Source organism: Lasioglossum baleicum, chromosome 4, assembly GCF_051020765.1.
Source record: "Lasioglossum baleicum chromosome 4, iyLasBale1, whole genome shotgun sequence".
NCBI classification, from domain to species: domain Eukaryota; kingdom Metazoa; phylum Arthropoda; class Insecta; order Hymenoptera; family Halictidae; genus Lasioglossum; species Lasioglossum baleicum.
This window is the reverse complement of record NC_134932.1, coordinates 14040163-14057625: the sequence shown is the minus strand read 5'-3', so window position 1 is coordinate 14057625 and position 17463 is coordinate 14040163. Positions and strand designations below refer to the sequence as shown.

At 43.5% G+C, this 17463-nt stretch overlaps 2 protein-coding genes across 3 annotated transcripts in view; one reads left to right on the top strand and one right to left on the bottom strand.

The window, feature by feature from the left end:
- Positions 1-102: 102 nt before the first annotated feature.
- LOC143208278 (dynein regulatory complex protein 9) lies at positions 103-8572 on the bottom strand. The gene is made up of 6 exons (XM_076422550.1): positions 8382-8572; positions 5888-5965; positions 4899-5139; positions 4003-4209; positions 3252-3383; positions 103-443 (listed from the first exon to the last, which is right to left on the bottom strand). The coding sequence occupies exons 1-6, from the start codon at positions 8561-8563 to the stop codon at positions 246-248; spliced, it is 1038 nt and encodes a 345-aa protein (XP_076278665.1). The 5' UTR covers positions 8564-8572; the 3' UTR covers positions 103-245.
- Positions 8573-14029: 5457 nt separating this feature from the next.
- Nachra3 (nicotinic acetylcholine receptor alpha3 subunit) overlaps positions 14030-17463 on the top strand; it is a 181040-nt gene continuing 177606 nt past the window's right edge. For both annotated transcript variants that reach the window (XM_076422781.1, XM_076422780.1), the window contains exon 1: positions 14030-14462. The gene's annotated coding sequence lies outside the window, so the exon portion shown is untranslated. The remainder of the gene's footprint in view (positions 14463-17463) is intronic.

Below are 17463 nucleotides of genomic sequence, written 5' to 3'. Positions count from 1 at the left end.
AATAGTTCAATCATCTCCTATAATAACGAAGGTCTTATTTACGACAATTCCTGCGAGCACACCGTACTTGTAAAAACACGAGTGTCTCTAGTAGAGGCAACGAAGTGTATACAGGTCTTTCAAAGAGTTCACGCGGCTTCAATGGAATAGAATTTTTATTCGTTCTGTTTCGAGGGGGAATTTTTGATTCGCGGGATCGCCGCAGGTCCTTCCGAAGTCCGGAGGGTTGTTCGGAGTTGGTGGAGCTATTTCTTGGTCTTGGGCCGCTTCTTCTTTTTCTCCTCGGGTCGATACGGCCCCAACTTCCGGCGCACCATGACGCCACGCCACCACGCTTGAATCCTGATCGCGCTTCTTTGCTCGTGCTCCTTCCGCTCCTTCTCCAGCCTGAGCGCTTCCTTTTCCGCCAGGCACATGTCTATGAATTCCTGCTTATGGCGATACTGTAACCGAGTGGTTACGTGCTCCATTTAAAGGTCCATTTATACTATCCGCACAGACACGGAACGTATCCGACCAGACAAATATTCTGCAATTCATTTGAATAGAAGTGTTTATACCTATCGGAACTGGTCCGGTACGTGTCGGTGCGGTGCGGATAGTATGCATACTGCTAGTTTTTCTTTTGGGCTAAGTGCTTCCTAGAAGTGCCTGTTCTTCTTCGTTAAAGTATTTTCAATTTTTCCCGAAAGTATATTGAAGCTGTATTGTGACATTCTAAAATATTGAAACAATGTATTTTCGTGTCTGTTAATCTTTTGTACAGTGTCCAATATTCTCCTACAATTTTTCTTTTTTCTTAAACACTCGTGCACACCAAAACGGTGACACCTGTTTCGTTGCTCAACAACGGCGGATACTTTCCGGACAGCCCACGTAAATATCGACCTTAAACCGTATCCGGGAACATCGATTCGCGGGTGATTAGCGCCGTGCAGTTGGAGCCGGGCGCGCGGCTGGGAATAAAAACAAGAATCGGGGGAAACGGGCAAACAGACGGGCAAGAAACGTGACCGTTGTCTTTCGAGTCTAATCGTATTTTTACGCTTGCTCTATCCCCGTGTTGTTATTTACGTTCTCACCGCGCGCGGCCGTATCTCGTCGAAGAAAGATCGGTGTCTACAGGATGAATCGGATTCGTTGGATCGAATGAAACGCAGCTGATTAATGGGAGCCGAGCCAATCAACCCCGAAGTAAAACCTGTCCGAAGTAAAAATGCTGAAAAATCTAAACGACGATAAATAACCTCTTTTTAATATCGCGAGATTACCGAGATATTTTTAATGCATTGTGATCGGCCAGCTCGAGAGGGGGTTTTTTTATGGGGAGAGACCCCGGAGAATTATGGGATCGCATGATGCGGAACTTTTTCTCTCTCTCTCTCTCTCTCTCTCTCTCTCTCTCTCTTTCTCTCTTCTGCTCTTCTGTTCGCACTCGAGAAATTTCACATGATTTAGAGTGGCCAGAAACAGGTTCTTGACACGAGTTATCGATTTCCCCGGCAGAATATCCGCATTGCACGTAGATTCTAAGCCTACGGGAGCAAGCTACACGGGCACGATTTCCAATAGGCTTAACGCGATTAACGCCGGTTAATCACCGGTTCACGCCGAATAGTTAATGAGACAGTTATTGCGTGCCGCCTGTTCCGAGCGGCTCGTTCTTTCTCGAGTCCGCGAATCGAGTTAATCGAGGAATTTTTCATGGCACTGGCTTTACACCACTTATTTTATCGAGCGTGTAAATTAATAAAAAATCTCTCGGTGCTTCTCTTCGTACAATAAGAAATCTTTGCGAAGATTCACAGTCGGCTAATTAGCTGGTGTGGACACGGGAAAGGTAACTTTGCAGAGATTCCAGGCCAGCACCGTGAAGAATGACCCTCGAACGCCTCGGTCGGTTAAGAGCAAACGTCTAACATCTCGGCAACTCGAGGAATAGGGAGATTAACTGCGGGTATCGGTTCTCGCATCAACAGGTTAAACTTTCGTTTTTCGGTGAGTGATTACCGGACTGCGGATCTTGTGCATCTGTCACAAAAATGAACCACCGAAAAACGAATCGTTTTCACAGATGAATGAAGTAAAATGAAGCTCACACGATACCAACAAATTTTTGTTTTCATTTCATTCTTTTTAGATATCGTACGTTTTTTTCTGTCCGTGACCTTGGAGGACCTTCAATCATTGTAGTCACTGAATTCGTAATGAAAGGAACTATTGTTGTGGCTGATTAAAACGGGTGGTTTCATTTACAAAAATGAAGGTGACCTTGATGTCTCTAAAACAATGATAAAAACAAAAATTCACGTAACATGTGTAGCGAAAAGTTATTCCGGATGACCTTGACAACATATTCAAGGTCATCGAAATCGGCGTGGTCTACCCTTTCCTGTATAATTACCGAAAATTCATTTCTATCTATTAGGTTGTCCCAAAAGTTTCCTTCCCCATGCGTACATTTAATATCGTTACATCACACAAAGAAACTTTTGGGGTAACCTGATATGTCCTGTTTCTAATATTATTTTTAATATTATTTTTATACAAAATAAAAATTGTCTGTATCGATTGCGAGGAATAGAAACCAAGCAGAATGTTATTTTTCCCCTTAATAATTTCAATAGATGAGAAATCATATACAGGGTGTTCATTTGAAAACTTTCCAGCCGAATATATCGAAAAGTATGAAAGCTATTAAAAAAGTGAAGGAGAAAGAAGGGGGCAGTATCAGTTTTTTATTTGGGTAGCGTTTTCAAGGTCATTTGAAGGTCAACTTCGTTTTTTGAAATGGAAACCTATATTTTTTATTACGGGATCTTATAGTACGTAAAAAGACCAGCAATTTTCGTAGGATATTTTTTTTTATCCGCGCATTTTTTTCATCCGCAGGTTTCCATTTGAAAAAACAAAGTTGACTCAAATGACCTTGAAAACGCCACCCAAATAAAAAACTGATACTGCCCACCTCCTTCCCCCTCCAAATCGTTGGACACGTGTTTTACACTTTTTTAATATCCTTCATACTTTTCGAGATATTCTGCTGGAAAGTTTTCAAATGAACACCCCGTATATACATCTTCAATTAAACAAATTTTCATACAATTTTGAATTTTGTGTACTCTATTTTCCTACAAATGCAGAAAGATCTGCAGTATAGTAATAATTCTTCGTTAAGGTTTTGCTTAATAGGGTTCGTGAATGCGTTTGGAAAAGAAGGAAGCTCCGAATTGTTTGGAAGGCTAGAGTACCTCTTCTTCGAGCTCCTCCAATTCTTTCCGACGAGCTGCTATCTCGATACGTAGCTGGCGAATCTCTTTCTCGTAGATTTCCTTCTCCCGGAAGTATCGTCCCTCCCATTCCTTCGTCTTCTTCTCGAACGACTGGAAAAAGGGGTTTGGAAACGCGAGCTAATCATTGCCGTACACCGGTACATTCAATCCACCGCGTGCGGTTCCGATCTTCTCTGTCGTAGGACAAACGCGACCGATAATTGAGCTGTTCCGGTTCAACGTGTACTTCGGAAAATAGAGTCGAGGTTTCTTCGCTGCCGCGAAATTGGAAACCCGATTCGAGCGTTAACAAACCCCGGTTAATTGGCGACATCGGCCGCAGCATTCTACATCGAACTCGGCTTACAACTCATTCGTTTCTCGTGTTCGCACCTTTGCCGGAAGACTGTCCGTTTATGATGGAGCGTGCGCGAATATGCACGGTTCGCTTATTAACTGCTCGAATGCGTTTCACCCGGGAGAAAAAAAAGTGTCTCGAGGAAACTTCCGCAAAAATTTTGGTTATAAATTGATCGACTGCGGATTTCTATGTAACTAAATGTAATTTAGTCATTTAGATTATTGGCAGGAACAAGACATTTTATTTTGAATACAAATCTATGGCTGAATTAAAGTTGTGACTCTGTCCTTCGACAGAGAAGGTGTTGGAATATTTTCGAAAACCGAGCGGATTCTCAGTTGGAAATTGCGCGAGGGAGCGGCCACTCACCTCGGTATCCCGTATCAGGAACTTCGTTCGCTCGTTATGAACGCGTCGCTCGTTTTTTTCGCGCACGCGGCACTCGTTTAATACCTTCTCCAACTTTTCTATTTCCATGTTAGCGCGCAACGCGTTCTGCTCGTATCTCGCCGCTTCCCAGGCGGCAACATAATCCAGCTCCGCGTCCGCAATTAATTTTAGTTTCTCTGTCTCTCGCTGCGGTGTTTGAAAAGCATGGAATTACTACATCCCCGCGAATTAAAAACACACTCGCCGGCTCGGCGGAGAGCCGCCGACGCGATCCACCGGATCGTTCCGCGAATTTCATTTTCAACGGTAACCAACTGTATTAAATCTTTAAAGAACCAGCAAAATCCCAATGTACCGGGAGGATTTTCGTTTGTCAACAGACCTGGAATTTCCATTCTATTCTGTCACCGTTCTTGGCTCAACTGTACATTTAAGCTGTAAGTTCTTTCAACAATTTGACAACGGATCTTTATGCAAAATACCTGAATGTGGCAACAAACTGGATTGAAATAGAAATTTATTTTCTTTTTTAATATGCTTCATTTCATACCACATTATTTTAAACTAAATGAATTCAATGTAATTTTTAATCAAATTTTAACTAAGAAAATTTCCTACCACGAATTAAATGCGTACACACAAATACGTGATAAATGTTCTTTTTCGTTTAATGAAATTAATCAATCGGAGAACACAGCAGCGTTAAGTCGATCAGTAAATGAACTATAAAATGATTTGTACGTGTTTGTTCAGCCCAGATGTTTGTGTGAACGTTCCGCGAATATTTACCGAAGCAAAGCCGCTTGTTGAAAAGTTATAACAAGTTTTCTTTATGATTTTCTTACTGTGAGAACAGTCTAGTTTGTAAGTGTTACCTGTTCTGCGGCCAGCTCGTTCAGACTCAGCTTCTCCTCCAGCTGGTCCGCGATCTTCTCTTGGGCGATCGTTTGCCGCAACTCCTCCGCAAGTTTCTTGAGTCTCTCGCTCTCCTCTCTCATCGCCCTCTCCTCTTTCTCCTGGCCGAGCAATTTTTCGACCTCCCTGGTCAATACCACGAACGTTCCTTTCTCCCGTATCTCCTGCTTCAGCTCTTCCATAATTTTCCCCATGTATAGACTGCGAGGACGTTATCGGTTTCAATGGGAACTCACGTTTCACCGAGGCAGAGGAAACGAAATGACTTTCCGAACGACCGAATACTTTGTTCGCAGAAGCGATCAGCGATTAATATAATTATGTATAAATCTGTAAATCGAAGTTCAATGCCATTGATTTTTAAGCAATTGAACGGTGTCGGTCACCGGTGACCACCATGGCGTTTAACGTGTTCAGCCTTACTAGATTGCAAATGTTTCTGCAAAATAGAAATTGTCTGCATCTACATACCGCAAGGATTACGAGCCAATGACTTAATCTCCTGCGCTATAAATTTCGAATTCTCCAAGGGTCAATAAACGTGTGCTTCGCAAGACACCAGCACACGGAAAAGCAAGCTCGCGCGGGAAAGACAGCCGTTCGAGCACATGAAAGATTCGCAGTACGCGGAACGCTGCGTCGCGTCGCGAGTTGTCGATTTTACCGATTCTTCTCGATTCGATCGACCCGCGGAAGGTCGGGAATCGCTCCCGGTTAAATCATATCGACATCTTTATCACGGTCGAATCTATGGCAGCCGGGGGTGAACTGGGTTTCGATCGAGAAATCCGCCGGTTAACAGGTTCAGTCGAGGAAACATCGCGTTCCTCGGCGTACCATAACATTAAGTTGCCCCCGTTTTATGTGCACCGAGAAGATCCGAATCGAATCGAAAGGAACTCCCCGGAAAATCGAACAGAGAGCATGCAGCCGCCACGCTTCTCTGGACTCGTCGCAGCTGTCTTCGTAAAGTTTCGCAGACGCAGCTTGTTCTTTCAGTTGCTCGATTCTCGCGACGTCACCGGGGCTGAGCTGCATATCCGACAGTTCCGAGTCACTGCCACACCGGACGGACATGCAACATACAGGAATTCTTATTCGTTCCCTCGACTCTACCTTTTTACTCTTTATTCGGCCGTCCGTCGCGTCGCGTCGCATCCCGACGCTCGAACAATCTTTTCGTCGACGCCCTGCCGCGCGCACGAACAGGTGCAACGAATTTTCTTACGTTCGCCCGAGGCTCGATAAATATGTCCATATACCGTGAAATCGATGCGTCTATTAGTTTCGTCCCAGGAAATTCTCGGGCCCATCCATTTATATCCGCCGATGGAGATGAAGATCAAGATTTCTATTAGACGATTGCAGAAGATCCTGCCTCATTTGCACAATTAATCAATGCACAGTCGACAGCATTTTCGATAATTGTCTCTCAACGTATCATGAGCTCGAGAATTTCCTTGCGAAAAACGACCACAAACTTTTGCATTCATCCTGCACATGGCACTGTTCAACAACCAATTTTTCATGAATTGATTCTTGTAAAGAGAGTCTAGAGAATCGTTCTATGATTCATTTTTATAATTTATTGGTATTAGTTCCAGTTCCAGACCAAGATTTCTATTAGACGATTGCAGAAGATCCTGCCTCATTCGCACAATTAATCAATGCACAGTCGACAGCATTTTCGATAATTGTCTCTCAACGTATCATGAGCTCGAGAATTTCCTTGCGAAAAACGACCACAAACTTTTGCATTCATCCTGCACATGGCACTGTTCAACAACCAATTTTTCATGAACTGATTCTTGTAAAGAGAGTCTAGAGAATCGTTCCGCGATTCATTTTTATAATTTATTAGTAGACTGCGGATTTCATTCATTTATGACAAAAATGGGTACATACAATTTAAAGCTGTGGACATGTTAAAAATATTTAAGGGCATCCATGTATTAGTTTCAGCTTAATAGCATAATTCAAAAAGAAGAATACAGTTTTTATTTGGCTCCCGTGTTCTGCAATCAATGCAAACATTTTTTATTTTGCAGATACGCAGTCTATTTATTAGTATACGTTCGACTACCAGCTTATGGACACGAAAATTTTTGAATTAATTTTGTTAATCTAGTCAACAGCATTTTCTATAATTGTCTCTCATGAGCTGGAGAATTTCTTTTCGAAAATCGATCACGAACTTTTGAACATTCATCCAGTTTATTACACTGTTAAACAACCAATGTTTGACGATCCGATTCTCACAAAGAGAGTCTAGAAACTTGTCCTACGATTCAATTTTATAATTCATTAGTAGACAGCGAATTTTATGCATTCATGGCAAAAATGAGTAGGCGGAACTAAAAATAGTAAAATTATTAGAAGAATTAAGAAGTACTACAATTATATTATTTTCAACCTCTTAACCACTTTGCTACCAAGGAGGAGTTATCTCGCGACGCAATGTCGCTTGCGCTATGCCACGGGCGAGGAAACTCGCGGCGCAATACCGTTCGTACGATGACGCGAGTTAACTCGTCCGTGGCATAGCGCAAGCGACATTGCGTCGCGAGATAACTCCTCTGTAGCCATCCGTGGTAGCGAAATGGTTAAACATACAGTATTGTCACCATAAACGCATAAGGGTGGATTTATAGTGGAGCAGCGAGGCGAGCTGTGCGGTGAAAAAAAAGAAAAACAATGAAAATACATATGTACTTTTTCATTAGTATGTGTCGAAATGTTGTCACGCATGTTGGTTTGTTTTCACCGCGCCGCTATCATCGATGCTCGCAGCTCCACTATAAATCCACACTAAGCCTCGGGGGATCTGTATGCGTTTATCTGAGATTCTCAACTGTGCCGGCGACTGCGACTCTCCGCGTCTCTTTCTTTCCGATCCGCTGTCCTTCCTTGCGCCCGATACGTTCATCGTCAATTAAGCTACTAAATACAGTTGAAATTATATCGTGTTTGGTCTTTTTTTAATCAGAAAAATGCCACGAATATTTTTATGAACGCTTGATAAGAAAATAAGTAATAATGAAACAGATAAAATATTGGTGTTACATTGTGAGGATGCACGGGCCTTTGAATTGTGCTGACGACTGCGACTCTCCGCGTCGCATTAGTAGTGGTTCACACCGATATACCCGAGCCGAGATCAGATTACTAAAGTGGAGGGGATATTTTTTCTGCGTTTATCTACTACAGCTTTTATGCGTTTATAGCGGGTTTACTGTATTAAGAAAGAAAACAAATTTCCATTTCACTACAGTTTGTTTCAAGTTAGGTATTGTACAACATGTTTATTTTGCATAAACTTCCACTGTCTATTTATTAGTATTTGTGTAGGTTCGAGTATCAGCTTACTGACACAAACATTTTGGAATTAATTCCACCTGCGTATTTTATGGAAACGGCTCACCGCGCGTCAGAGTGCAACGTACTCTGTATCGGAAAGAATGCAGCCGGCGATGTCGTTATCATCTTCCGGTGGGTTTTCGAGAACGTCGTGGTAAATGGCCAGAGCGTTCGTGTAGTCCTCGAGCGCGGCTAGAATCGTCGAGCGGTCCTGCGGGGACAATTGCGAGACGACGACACTGCCCGTGCTCGTTTCGATCGCGGCCATTCAGCTTCTCCGAGCAACTTTTTTTCCACCGATCTCACGGCTCTTCCCTGCGGGTTCAACCTTTGACTTGAAATCCGATCGGTTCTGATTCGAAATTAATTCAACCTGTTAACCGGGCAACATCGTACCGGGACAGAGAGAGAGAGAGAGAGAGAGAGAGAGAGCTGCCTGCGCCCGCGTGTCTCATTGATTTTTCATATTTCCTGTTCATTGAATCGCAGTCCCCGCAAACCACAAGTTATTCGGGCTTCATACGGCCAGAAATCAATTGGGCAGCTCCTTTACCCGGTCAACAGGTTCGCATCAATTCGCAATGAAATTTTTCGATCACGTCCTCTTAACCGAGAGCGACTTTTAGCGACGTTAGCAACGAGTAAATCTCATCCTTTTATTTATACCCGTCTTTCTCCGGGTTTTGTTCCTCTTTTCAACCTTTTCAGTTCCAAGACGGCGAAATTGAATTCATCCCCGAACGAATGAATACGGAATTCCTTTCTTTTCTGTATTTAACGAGCTAGATAAACCGAGCCTCCGGTTTATAATGAGTTTATCCGCAGCTCCGCATCATTTGTCGCGGCTGCAATCCCATCGTTGAAGACACGGTCGAACGTTTGGAACTTTGCAGATTCGTCTTGTTCGCGCGGCCGTTCGATTTTCATGGCGCAATACGCAGATGTTGCTGCGAACACAGCGGCAGGTGTTCCGCCGTGTAGTGCTCCGAATTCATCCGCATAAACCCCGAAATTACTATCCCCTATCCTCCTTTTACCCGGTGTCATTTTCGGAAATTTCTTGTCTCGAGCGTCTCTCGTAAAACTCGCGGAATTCTCGCGGGATTTACCGACACAATAATAGTTTCGCAGTGGGGAAAGATTAATTATGTTAACCGTCAGATAATGTGACTGGAAATTGTCCTAAAATAAATAGTTTTGTTCAATATTCGTAATGCTTTACTAGAGGAAGGTTTAACCTTTCGCACTCGGAGCTGTTTTAACTCTTCTAGCTGTAACGGTAAAAAAATCTCGAAACACACAAGGCGTGTAAAGTTGAAATTTGGTACACAGACAGCACAAAGGGGTGCACGAATATGCTTTTATCAGAAAATCTATGTAAATTCTATAATGTGATTTCTACAAGGCAACACATGCCAACCATTTTTAGAGCTCGGTTGGTTTAGTGTTAATCAGAGTGAAGCCATTGGAACTGAAATGGTTGACAGCATGACACTGAATGAAATGATAATTACTTGATTCTCACCTAGAAGACTCGAGATCCGATTGGAAGACGGCGACGGACGATTTACAGAGAGTTCGACTCTAAATCGTGAAACTAATCATGATTGGTGGAAAAACTAATCGTGATACGGCGCGCTTTGGCAGCGACTAAATGCTGCTCGATAAAGGCTGGCTCGCGGAGCTTTAAAACACGTGATGTGATACGGTTTGATCCATTGGCCCGCGTTGCCCGTGGAAACGAGCGTCGGGACGCCTACCGGCCCGACCGTATATTTATACCCTCTCGTTGTTACGAGGGAATTTCACAGTACTTAGCAATTTCTGCTTCTTTCCTAGGGGAACCGCCATCGATAACGAACTCTGCCCACCGTTACCGGGCTACCATTTTTCTAGCATTGATTTGTAGAACCCCGTGAACGTTCGCCTCGCGCCTCAGCAAAACGGCTTACCCGGGACGCGTAAAAATTCTACAATGCTGAAACACCTAATTTCTGGAATGTCCGTTCCGATGACAGGAGGACGTCACACTTCGCGGACTCCGAGGGACGATAAAAGCGCAATTATTTTCCCGGTATGTGACGGAAAAGTTCCAAAGAGAGCGGACAAAGCGACGAGCGCACCTGCTAGCATATTCGGAATGGTTGGCTTTAGACGATCGTCGCTTTAGCACGGATCCGTGGAACGCGGAAAATCAAACGCTGTTTTGTAACTAGAAAATATACAGGGTGGCCATGGTTGAGTCGAGTAATTTTTCTGAGGTTGAAAACGCTGAATTTATACATTTTATACAAAGCAATTGGAATTCGGCCGCGTCAACTTAAATACTGGCGCGAGTGTACTCCGATTTTGATATTCTTAAAACTCTCGATATTACCCCTAAATTTGGGATTTCGATCCTGTCATTAGGGCGACGAACCACAACTTTTCCCGTGTGTGGCGTTTTCGATTTCGAAAAGAAATGTTTTTCCGCTCCCTTTTAGCGACTTTGTGGCAGGTCCGCTCTGGTTGGCGGACGCTCTATAATTGCGGAGGAGCGCGCAATGCTCGAGGGTCTTAGTTCATCAGTCATCCGGGGGGGTTAAAAAGGATTTTCCATCCGCGACAGCCTGTATAGTATATAATATACAAAGTTTCGCAACAGCCTGTATAATTAGCAGTTCCATTTGGAGAGACCCTCGACCGCGTCCGGCTCTCATTCTTATTATTAATAATCTTAGCTGCTTCGGTTTTCCGGTCGGGGTAAAAGTTTCAAGTATCCAAATGGGGGGAACGAAGAACAGCGGTGAAGATGGTCGGTGCCAGTAGCGGGAAGAAGAACTGTCAAGCAGTCAAGTTCTAGGAAAGACGGCCGTCGCGTTAAAGCTTCGCCGAACAATTCGTCGTGGAAAGATATCCTTGTGGACACTGCGGACGACTTTTTTCTTCGTCCATCGCACCCGTCCTGGTCCGTCGACTCCCTTTCTCGTCTCGGTCGGTCAACAAGGGAAGAAAGCCTCACCGGGGCACGTATCGGACTGATTGGAAAACTTTTTCGTAGCTCACGGACTTTAATCGAATCTGCATTAACGAACGGCTTCGTCGCAGGTCGATTCAAAATTGGGCTTTCGTCTCTGTATCGCTTCGATCTCGCTGCAGCTGATGAGAAAACGCCCGCGAATCTGAGGAACGCGTAACGAGTATCAGATACGTCAACAAACAATCCAATGTTCATCGCGAAATCAAAATTTGCTCGCATAGAATCGAAAATCTACAGTGTATCCAATTCAACCGGGATCAAGAAGTAATTTTTCACTCCGCGGACTTTCGTTGCGATCGTTTCCCGTCGATTCTATTAGGTCGAAGTGCATTCAGATGTTCGAATTCGGAGCGAAGTTCTCAGTGTCTACATTTTAACACATTACCGACCGGTGATTATTGCATAATTTTGAAAAATCTTGGTGCATGGTTAAACACTTTTTAATGGAACCTTCAATACCAACAGTAATTTTCATTGTGAACTAACAAGTCACCTTAATAACGGCATGTAATAGTTTCATTTAAAATGTAGAAGAAAATTTCTATGCTTTCTTTTGGTACAGCACAATTATTGAAAATCCTATTAATAGGCTTTACGCTTCGTCCACCGAGGAGCAAGCACACGCATCACTTCTTGGTACCTGAAGATCTGTAAAGATCTAGCAAACGGCATGAATTAAATTAATTTCTATACGTAGAAGAAAACCTCTAGACTTTAAATTTTTCTCATCGTTCGAACCTCTTTATTGTTTACGATTTCATGTTGAAACGATCGACGATCTCATTACCTCCTCCATTTCCATCGTTTCCGAGTAGTCTTTGCAATTTCTCTTAATAATAATTAATATGGAGAGAGGTGCAGGACAAAGTGCCATTCTGCTTTTTAAGGGAGACAATTTACTGTCGTTTTCATGAATGAAATGATTTTCATAAAGCCCGAGCCGGAAGTACCTTCGACGAGATAACGTGCGGCAAAGACCGACCCGGTCATTGCAGCGCGCCAACTTCAAATTACACCTAATTTGCATTCCCGTGGTCGCCGGAGCCCGACGAGGCGTCGTTTTTAAAATCTCCGCTAGATTTCGTTTACGATAAGTCGGTCGCTCTCGAGACGATAACTCGTCTCACCCTCGATCGGAACAAAAAATCATGACACGAGCTTAACGCATTTTATATTTAGTCATTTTCGCGGAAAGCTCGCCAACTTCTGTACTTTTTTTTTGTTACAGGTGAGGGGAAAAATGTAATTACGCACACCCCAGAAGAGGGTAGTGTGGTGCTCAGTTATCAGTTGGCCGGATAAATGTATCCACTAAAAAAAACCCACTCCCCCGGTACGGTCAATAGACCGAGCTGTGTAAGAGTCGGGGCTTGCTCTCCGCATTTCGCCCGGCTCTCTAATCTCGAGCCCTGGCCCACGCCTTTTTTTAAGGGCAGTGGAGAAATGCTCTTATGCACACTCTCTCCTCCGATGGTGGTTGTTGAGGGTAATGTGGGACTTAACTCTCTACCCATACCCACTAAAACCCTACCGCCCAGGGCCTTTTGACAGATCCTTCTCGCTCCTTTCCTCCGCTGGCCCGCTTTCCGCATTCAGCGGAAGTGTATCCTCCAGTTCACTACCACGAGCCTGTTCTTGGCACTACGGGCCCTGACCCACACCTGTTACGCCAGCTTCTGTACTGGAACGACACCGCTGCACCCTGGTCCCAAAGCCCGAATACATGGTCAGAACCTTAAAAATGAACTTTCAGCTGAAAGGTACGTTTTAATTATTGAGTTGGGTACCCTAATAGTTGTCTTCATCATCATCAAAATTAGTGTCACCCGAAAATTTCGTGTATATATATAAATACATATATATACACATATATATATATACCCGTCCACCCCTAGTAAATACACTCCCGCTCATAAGTCTTCGGACAGAGATCATATTTGTATTCAACTCTGTGAAAATGTAATAATCATCCATCGGGCCTTAATTTATCCGGGCTGTTTGTCTCCCGATCAAGCCGGTTAATCGAGGTCCTACTTGTATTTTCTTTTCATCGAAAAATCCGCCACGTTTCTTCATTACAGTTTCCACTAATCTTGGCATCCGCGTGATCAATTTTTTCATACTTTCTGTTGTTATATTGTTCGAAGTAGGGCAAAAGTTTCGTACCTGTCTATCCAGTTCATCCCACAATTTTTCTATGGGGTTGAAGTCTGGTGATTGGGGTGGCCATTTCATAATTCAAATATCAATGATAATATCAAATAGTTTTCATTTTAGTCAGTTAATATTTTATTTAAATATTTACATATTTTTGACGTGTGTGTTGCATCATTATCATTATATTTACATTATGTAGTTAATACAGTTAAAGGGGTTCACAATCTATACGAAAAATACCAGTTTTACTAAAAACCAGAGGTGTCTTAAGACTTATGAGCGGGGGTGTGCATAATTTTTAAGAAATTTTCAATTTCGGAATTGAACTTCCTTCAATGATCGAAACATCACATTGTGCGAGGGGCGGACGAGGGTTAATAAGGGTCTGTGTATATTATTACATTTTAATGGTTCGCGTTCGAATTGGAGAAATATGAATTTTGCGGAGGATTTGGTAGAAATTCGGTGTCGGTGTGCTCGGTGCGGATTCGAAGGGGGAAGAAGAGGGTGCAAAGGGGCGCGCAAGCGTGTTATCAAGGCGGCGTCGAGCTTGCGCGTTGGTGCGTCGAGTGTGGCGAGGCGCGAGGGCGGTGTCGGTGGTGGAAGCAGGGAAACGTTTTCTACCCTCTGCGAGGTGGTCGCTCGTCGTTGTCATCGTACGGCCGTCTGTCGTTTCGTTTGCTGGGATCGTCGCGTTGTCGGTTAGTGAGTGTCGTTCGAATCTTGGGCCGAGAACGGTTGCGAGAAGGATCGCCGGAGAATCGCGCCTTCGCGTGACGAGTTTGCGGGGTTACGGGTTGACGGGTCGCCCGTGTCCTAGCCTCTGTCGTCGTGCACCGTTACCACTATTCGCGTATGATACCACGACGTGTCGACCAGTCGAGTGGCAGCCTCGATCACGGTGGAATCGAAGGTTATAACCTGTCATCTTCGCCATCGTCATCGGCGCCGCCGACGTGGTCGTCGTCAGTCCCGATCAGCTGCCTCGCGGGTGAGTAAACGAACGCACAACACTCTCTTTCTCTTTCTTTTCCTATCTCTGCTATCTCTTTCCGTTTCTCGTGGGTGTATCTGTGCATACCGTGCGCGTGTGTGCATATATACGTGTGGCTCGTGTAGGTGCGCGCGTGTCTATATGTGTGTGTGTGTCAAAGACACCGTTCCGAGAGCGGACGCTCCAGTTAACCTAGTTGCTGCGAGCCGTTCGAACGCCCTCGTGTTTATGCCGCGAAAACTGCGAAACGTTTGAAACGCCGGGGAACTAAGTAGCTGCGAAAAGCCGCGTGATCATCGATGTCGGTCGCGAGAGGTCGATCCGTCGGCCGTAGCCACCGTCTTAGCCACCCGCGGTCGCGGTTCGACTCGTTTCTCGATCCTCGAGGAATAGGACCGCCGCGAGATTATCGATCTATCGGTTCTCTCGGCTCTCTCTCTCTCTCTCTCTCTCTCCCTCTCTCTCTCTCTCGGTTCGAGTAGCACCGCGCCGCTGATTTAGGAATCCCGTGGGGAATTCCATACCTATCAAGATTAACCTAGTTACCGATCTTCGTACCGCCCATCCGTTTCTTCCCTCGAAACCCTGATGTCTTCGAACCTGCCCCGGGCCACCCTCCCATAACGCGATTAATTCGTGCCGCGTTACATTGAAACCGTGCCACGAGAAACTCGATATTAGTAAATGATCAAATTGAATTGAATTCGGTACGAATCGCAATTTTTGTAGTCCGAACATGTCTAATTGTCCACAACTACTTTATGGCGATTTTTTTATGTAACCGGTGCAGGTTGGTACGTAAAACGTGAAAGTATACGGCGATATAACATTTGCAACGCGCTTTTCTATTTATTATACAACGCGGCGGGTCTCTATGCAAGATAAAAATTTTCTACCTGGATTGCAAGAAACTTGAATGAAATAGAAATTGATTTTCTTTCTTGATATGTAATAAAAGGTTGAAATCTTTTAATGTTGTTTAACATTTTTGTGTCATAATTATTATTGTGCCCGTGATAATTTCGACAGTACATTGGCGGGCAGTTCGAATAATCGGAGAGAAAGAAATATTGTAATCGACGCCTTTCGCGGGCAATTCGAATGAACGAACTACTTATTTCGAATTTTTGATATTGCGCTGTAGATCGCGAGGGCTGTCGCGTCCACTGCACCACTCGATTGGCACGTTCTGTGTCGGGGCGCATCGCAGTCAAAGGATGAAATGAATAAATAGGGGTGGAACGAACCGGATCCCTTGCACGACCCAGTAGCGCCGTAGCGGGACGCGCAGCGTCCCGATTTCTGTCGGGGTTAACCCAGTTACGGCATCTTCGGAACGCCCTCGTGTTTACACCGCGAAAAGAACGGATGTTCGAAAGTTTCGCGAGAAACCCGTGTGCTCGCTACCGCACTGCCTCAGCATTGCACATTTACAATATCACCGTACCATACCGCTCTTATTTATACCTTGCTCATACTGCGGATCTTCGTGTTTATAGCAAAATTCAGTAAATGAAACTCCAAATTGTTGAAAAATTTCTAAAATTGAAGGCGTCAATAAATATCTCCCCTATTAAAATCATTAAGGGAGGAAGTAACATTCAATTCAGTTTTCATTTCTTGCAATTGGTGCAGACAATTTTTATTTTGCATAAAGGTCCGCATTAGGTCCGTATAAAGGTTTACATTAGACTGCGGATCTTTAGGCATTTATAGCAGAATTGAGCATATGAAACTTTAATTGTGTTGAAAAATTAAAAAAATTGAAAACGTCAACATATAATTTCTCGTCTATTAAAATCATTAAAGGAAGAGGTAAGACAATTTTTATGCATTTATAGAAAAATTGAGTAGCTGAATTTCGAAATTGTTGGAAAATTTTAAAAATTGAAGATGTCAACGTAAGGTTTCCTCTTTATTAAACTCATTAAGGGAAGAAGTTAGGCAATTTTGATTTTGCATAAAGGTCTGCAGTCTACTCATCATTAGACTGCGGATCTTTATGCATTTCTAGCAGAATTGAGTAGATGGAATTCAAAATTGTTGGAAAATTTTAAAAGACTGAAGCCGTCAACATATAATATCATCTCTATTAAAATGATTAAGGGAAGAAGTAAGACAATTTTTATTTTGCATGAAGGTCCAAGGTCTACTCATTAGACTGCGGATCTGTATGCATATCTAGCAGAATTGAGTAGATGGAATTCAAAATTGTTGGAAAATTAAAAAAATTAAAGATGTCAATATACGATTTCTCCTTTATTAAACTCATTAAGGGAAGAAGTAAGACAATTAATATTTTGCTTAAAGACCCGGACTCTACTCATCATGAATAAAACGTTTCCTCACGAAAGTTCCAACCCCTGGAACTCGACCCTGCTCTGTTATTATTTTATCAGACCGAGGAACCACCCTTACAAACGTCCCTCCCCAAGGAAACGAAACTTCCCCGGCTGGTTTTCGGAATGCGACATTAAGCAAATAACTCCGTATAAACATTCTCTCGTAACTCGATCGCCGAGGTTGTTGTTAACGAAAGTTAAATCGGCTACACTTCGAAACAATTAATCATCCGCACTCACCCTCCCATTTCTTCACTTTCGAAGTTCCAGAAAAAGATTCTATACAACCAGAAGACTTGCCAAAATGTAGCTTACACATGTAAGAGTACATGGCCACGATCTCGCGGATTTTCTGCTAGGAAAATTTGAGCACGCGATATCTGTTCTCGTCCGTTCCGCTCTGCTCCGCGCGACATCGATACTTGAACTTAATTAACGACATCATTAATTAGGTCGCTAATTGGCGAGCGTACTCGACGAAACAAATAACGAGTGTCGATTTTCCTTTTAAGCGATTACGCGGTTCCTTTTCTGCATTTTTCGTGACAACGAACAGTACCTTGCCGACTTAATATGTTTTCTTTGAATATAATCGGCGATCTCAGGGAGACATGTTCGTTCGCAAGATAATCATTCTACTTTCACACGATGGAATT

Bases quoted from the DNA above. Each gene is read 5' to 3' on its own strand.
- LOC143208278 (XM_076422550.1), bottom strand. From the start codon at position 8,563: ATGGCCGCGATCGAAACGAGCACGGGCAGTGTCGTCGTCTCGCAATTG. The intron at 5,140-5,887 runs GTCCAGAGAAGC...ACGTCCTCGCAG, and splicing joins TACGAAGACAGCTGCGACGA to TCTATACATGGGGAAAATTA. The intron at 3,384-4,002 runs GTGAGTGGCCGC...CCCTTTTTCCAG, and splicing joins TCCTGATACGGGATACCGAG to TCGTTCGAGAAGAAGACGAA.